Here is a 6,000-nt window from a genome sequence, read left to right as displayed (position 1 = left end):
TTCTACTGCTACAGCTCAAAAGGGATCGCCTCTCACTTGTGCCAAAAAACAGCGAGACTGAAGAATGTGTAATTTTTAGAGTCTGTCTTGGGTGTTCAGATTTTTTTTCTATATTTACAAAAACCACCTGCAAACTGCCTTGTGTCCTGTTCTTTTCCAACATCCTGTGCCATCATCCTTGTATACTACTTGCTACCCCCCCCCCCCCCCCCCCATTGATCTGGAATTACATCCTGTATTATACTCCAGAGCTGCACTCACTATTCTGCTGGTGCAGTCACTGTGTACATACATTACTTATCCTGTACTGATCCTGAGTTACATCCTGTATTATACTCCAGAGCTGCACTCACTATTCTGCTGGTGCAGTCACTGTGTACATACATTACTTATCCTGTACTGATCCTGAGTTACATCCTGTATTATACTCCAGAGCTGCACTCACTATTCTGCTGGTGCAGGCACTGTGTACATACATTACTTAACTGATCCTGAGTTACATCCTGTATTATACTCCAGAGCTGCACTCACTATTCTGCAGGTGCAGTCACTGTGTACATACATTACTTATCCTGTACTGATCCTGAGTTACATCCTGTATTATACTCCAGAGCTGCACTCACTATTCTGCTGGTGCAGTCACTGTGTACATACATTACTGATCCTGAGTTACATCCTGTATTTTATTCCTCTATTATGAGCACTACAAATGGCCAAATACAAAACATCCAGCGATAATGACACCACAAAAAAAAAAAAAAAAAAAAAAACAAACTATTTAGGTTTTCATTTTTTATTGAAAAATATTAAAATAAATTACATTATCTTACACAAGGAGTAGCGGGATATTTACACACAGTGACACACAAGACGTAGGTTGAGGCATCAGGACATTCAAAGACTACAAAGAATATCGGCAGCTGGGAGAGATCACAGAAGACAAGAGGAAGAGAGTGGACATTGCGCACAGTCTACAAGGCACGGCTTTCAGGACCCAATGACTACTAAAAATTACATAAAGTGCCCCTTCTGTAAAGCAGTGTGCTGCTACTTGTAGTCCTTCTTTGCCTTTAAATTGCAGCCATGGTAGCTTGCAGATGAACCTCACTTTGGAGGTCCTGAACTTTTTTTTGCCCCCCCCCCCCCTTCTTTGACACCATAACAGGGTATGAAGTTGGTCACCTTCAAAAACTTTTGGCTCAAACACATGAGAGTTTGTGATTAATATCCATTATCCCAATATTACAGAAGGTCGGGATGCCAGGAGAACCTCTTAGGACCCTGCAGCCTGGAATATCTCACACTATACGCAGGAGACAGTTCTTTGTAATACATTCACATCATTGACCAGCTTTGGTCCAGGTCCCCTGACTGCGCCAAGTTCCTTGTTCATAAGGCAGTTCTTGACGGGTGGAGAGAGCGCTGGAGTGTTTTCAAGTCTAGGATAAGAAGTTCACAACAAATGGATTTGGTTTATAAAAGTGCAGAATCCTCCCGAAACAATGTGGAGTAACAGAGACTCGATCACCTGCACCTTCTAGGAACCTTATTATACACAGCAGATGACCTCACTGACCATTACAAGATGGTTAGATGTATGGTATTACAGCCAGAGTGATCCCAGTCCTAGGAACCATCCATGGTCCATAATCCAATCTATCTGAACTGAGCAGCCATGACTTGTGTGCAATACCCAGCCAGGGAGTGTTGTGGATCAGGCTGGGACGCCCGCCCCCCCCCCCCCCCCCAATCACATAAACCACAATTTCCTAAAGTTGTCAGGTCAGCACAAGGCATTTGGAGTGTACAGTTTATCCACCATGAATTAGAGGAGGAAGAGAGACTTCCAACTTCTGTTACTCGCTACAAGGTGTAGAAAATGTAGAAGTGTTAGAAAAAGCAGAAACGTTCCGACACCACTTCTGGATTAAGTAGTCCCTGAATGGCAGGGCACTTCACATTTAGCTAATCTCTTTGCAGTTTGCACTGGGATTAGGTCAAACAATTAGAAAACAAATACACCAAAGAGGAAGAGATAAAGGGGGACGTAGGGGAGCCATTAGCAGCAGGTGGTTCATGGATGAAAGGGGTTCTGTGTTACAGTGTTTTTCATTTTGCTGCATTATTTCCATGGCTCAGCACCGCTGTTTCCTTAGTTCCAACCATTTTCCCTGCGCAAGGTTGGGGAGGGGGTCATCCCAAGATGGGAATACCATACTCCTTTAACAGTGTGCAGGTCAGGAGGACACAAAGCCCATCACGTAGTTTGGCCCCTCATGGTTTTGTGCCTTTAGACCTATGGTTACAAGGTTTCCCCATAAATCGTGTTGAGTGAACTTGTGTTTTAAGTTCGGGTTATCGAAGAACCGCATTATGAATTCTAAATTTCGTTATGGTCCATGGTAGCAGAATCCATAACGTGATTCTTCGATAATCCGAACTTTAAATGCCGAACTTAAAACACAAGTTCGCTCAACACTACCCATAAACATAACAGAAAAGTCAGCTGAATCCACCAGTTGACCATCTTATGTGACGTCAGGGAAACGAAGATCAGGCATGTTGGACTTCCAACACCTAATCTTTTTGTTCCAGGAGTTTGGTAGAGGCTTACTTCCCACTACCCATTGAGAATATACATGCATGCTTAAACAAGCCCAGCGTGCAGAAGTATGGCGGAAGATCAGGAGGAAACCGGGCGGCTGAACGAGTTTTCTGCAAACAGTTTTTGGAGGAGTACGTGGAGGATATCTTTTGAGACACTGAAGACTTAGGCAGATGTAGCCCTCAAAAGAAGATCCGAGTCTCCTAGTATAATATTTACAGATACAGACCCAACTATGCTGTCCAACTCATCACCTAACAATTAATTCAAAAGTTCTAATTTTTAACAATATGGGTAATTAGAATGTATTACGTGGCCATGTTCCACCAGGACGTCAAGACCCCAAGTGCTCCTAATGATTAGGCATTGAATACTTTGATCAAATAGGATGCCATTCATCTTCTCAGCTAGATCAATCAATTCTGATCCCAGCAGCAGAGGGTTTTACATGACCTCCCCATTATTGGTCTCTAGCCCCCAGCTTAAGAATTTGTCAGGAGTGCAGAACAAAGTCCTATATGAGACGTTCTACCAATTGGAATGCCTAGGAGCCAAGGGCGTACAGATCACCCTTGGGTTATCAGAAACTTACGGGGTGTAGATTACAATTAGAATGAACGATTCCAAATGGTTGCAGTGTTGGGAGCGTCTGAACGTTAATTTCAAGTTTAAGATACAGTACCGAATGTGCATGACACAAAATATACATATAATAAAATAAAAATATAAAAAGACATGGTCCATTAACAAAAAGTTTGGCCAGTCGGAGAAATCATGAAACATTACAGTTCCAGTTCAAGCTATATTTAGGCAGTCTATGGAGGAGAGGTGGAAGCTAAGGTTTTCCACTAAACATTGAGTGGAGTGATGGTTAATGAACCTACAACAACTTGAATTTTGGGTTATTCTTCCTATGAAAGATGGGACCTTATGTAAAATATTTCCTTGGGAAAGAGCACGATCCCACCAGCTAAGGAGCAATTACTATTGAAGCATCTACTAGGAGAGGGTCAATATATGTGGTCACATTATAAGTAACTGGTGCAATTCCTTCTAAGAACATAAAATACTTCTAAAACCTTCATTTCTCTATGAAAGCGGCTTCTCAAATAAATAACGGCGGCCAGTCATTTTCTCCGTACATAAATACAGTACACGCCAATACATTAGGAGACAGTGAGACTAAAATACTGAATTTACATATATACAAAAAGTCCATGGCTCTATTAAATTCAAGTATCTTCAGAGAGGAAGTAAAATGGACCAGAAGGCAGGAGAAATTCGGAAACTGACAGGGTTGGACTTGCCAAACCCAGATCTTCAGAGAAGACGACTTGCCTTGAGTTTTCCTACATGATGCTAGAAAAAGTCCAGTGTAAGAATGAGACAACACTCAATACACCAACAGTTTCAAACCGGACTCGTCAACGGAACAATCTACGGGTTTAGACCTAGTGCAGAGAACCTACGCTCTTTATCATTCTAGTGATCAGCCAGATCTGTCCAACTAGACAAAAAGAACAATCATAGATGATCGTTTTCCAGAACGATCACCAGTCTGCTCGGCCTTCGGCTCACGTCTCTCCCTTGCTATTAATTTTATTGTACTCGTTCACAAGTTCTTCGTATGGAACATAAACCTCTGTGTCGTTACTGGAAAGAGAAGACTCGTCTAGACATGTGAACGTATCCAGTCTAGTGGGAGTCTCTGGGTTCTCGATATTTTCCTCGATAGAAGATTTAGACTTTTCCTCATCTTCAGAGTTATCACATTCATCCTCCTCTTCTTCCTCCTCCTCATGAACAAAGTTAATGTTGTTCTGAAAAATCAAGGGTTTATAATCTTTTGACTCCCACAGTTCTCCTTCCTCTTCGCTGATCCGGTCTAACTGGTTGATGAAAATGGTGGCTTCCTTGTCCTGCAGGGGCCTCATTCCATTTTCTTTCTGAAGACCACTGGAGAAGGTCACAGCATCATAGCCAAATCCATTGCGTTTAGTGTAGACCACCATCATCTCCTTGCCTTTACTTGGCATGTTGCCGGGAAGATCCCCATTCAGGATTCTATCCCCGCCAGTCTTTAAACCATTTTTGCCAATCTGTTTAATCAGATCGTTGTAGGTTTCCTCCTTTTTAGACAGGAAGCTCAGGATGTTGACGTCCTTTGAATTAGCCATGGGGATCTGCTTGCTCTTTTTTGTCCGTGGGTCATTTTCAAAGGACTCTTTTCTTTTTTTACGTCTCTTTTTAATGGCCTTGTGGACCTCCACGAACATGCTGACCTTCCAGTTCACGAACAAGGACAGCCAGGCCAAGCCAAGATAAATCCAAATTTCCACAAAATATCTGTAGAGGACACCGTAAGACACCTTTGGATCGACACCTGCCCAAAAAACACAACAAAAAGTTTAGTTTTTCCATCGCCTTATAGTATCTAGAGATTCTAGTTATATACAAGTTTTCAATTTTTCCTCACATTTATAGAGCATGTACACATTGGCACTCGTATCACCTAGTAGCTTTTTACCCCTCAGGTCACAACAATTTTATAGATCTTCATAAAACTGCTTCTCACCATCCTGTGTACTAAAATATGCTACAAAAACAACATAAGACAAACCTGCTACGTAGTCTCCAAAACCAATGGTGGTGATGGTGATGAAAGAGAAGTAGAGACCCTCGATGTAGTTCCAGCCTTCAGTCCTCATGAAGATTAATGGAGGGATCACTAGGTGGACCAGGACGCCCCACAAGAGGAAGATGGCAGTGCAGGTGATCTGGGCTTTCCTCTGCAGGAAAAGAAAAGGGAAATTACATGTTTGATGTTCATAGAACCAAAACCTGCCATGTTGTGGACTAAACCAAATACAAGTGACAGGGGTCCGTCATACAGCGATTGGACGCGTCCGGTGTATCACTAACACAGTTAAATGTCCCTTATGTCACATTTGCCCGAGTAGTGACCTTGTACAATGACTGGGAATTGCCTTTATATACATTTTTGCAGGATCAGCCACTTTCAAAAAGCCCTTTTCCAGATGGCTGCAACTAAATTCTACAGTCAGCAAGATTTAGGCATAAACAATGTATATTCACACTATACTGCTGAAGAAAGAGGAAGAGAACGTCACATGTTTAACTACATACTGCTGACCGCCCCTAAGAACCCGAGATCACAGCCACAGAGCCAGACAGGATTCAGACTTTACTGTCCAAAATTTATTTACTGGACCCAAGTTACATCATGTATTATACTCCAGAGCTGCACTCACTATTCTGCTGGTGGAGTCACTGTGTACATACATTACTTATCCTGTACTGATCCTGAGTTACATCCTGTATTATACTTCAGAGCTGCACTCACTATTCTGCTGGTGCAGTCACTGTGTACATAC

The 6,000-nt window shown here is 42.3% G+C and overlaps 1 protein-coding gene across 1 annotated transcript in view; it reads right to left on the bottom strand.

Moving 5' to 3' along the window:
- Positions 1 to 777: 777 nt before the first annotated feature.
- Positions 778 to 6,000, bottom strand: part of KCNK5 (potassium two pore domain channel subfamily K member 5) — a 28,967-nt gene continuing 23,744 nt past the window's right edge. Inside the window, exons 4-5 of the mRNA XM_040430769.1 lie at positions 5,226 to 5,394; positions 778 to 4,988 (exon numbers count right to left, since the gene is read on the bottom strand). Of these exons, the coding sequence (XP_040286703.1) occupies positions 4,180 to 4,988; positions 5,226 to 5,394 (978 nt within the window). The 3' untranslated portion in view covers positions 778 to 4,179. The remainder of the gene's footprint in view (positions 4,989 to 5,225; positions 5,395 to 6,000) is intronic.

This window comes from Bufo bufo, chromosome 4, assembly GCF_905171765.1.
Source record: "Bufo bufo chromosome 4, aBufBuf1.1, whole genome shotgun sequence".
NCBI lineage: Eukaryota > Metazoa > Chordata > Amphibia > Anura > Bufonidae > Bufo > Bufo bufo.
This window is presented reverse-complemented; position numbering and strand designations above follow the sequence as displayed.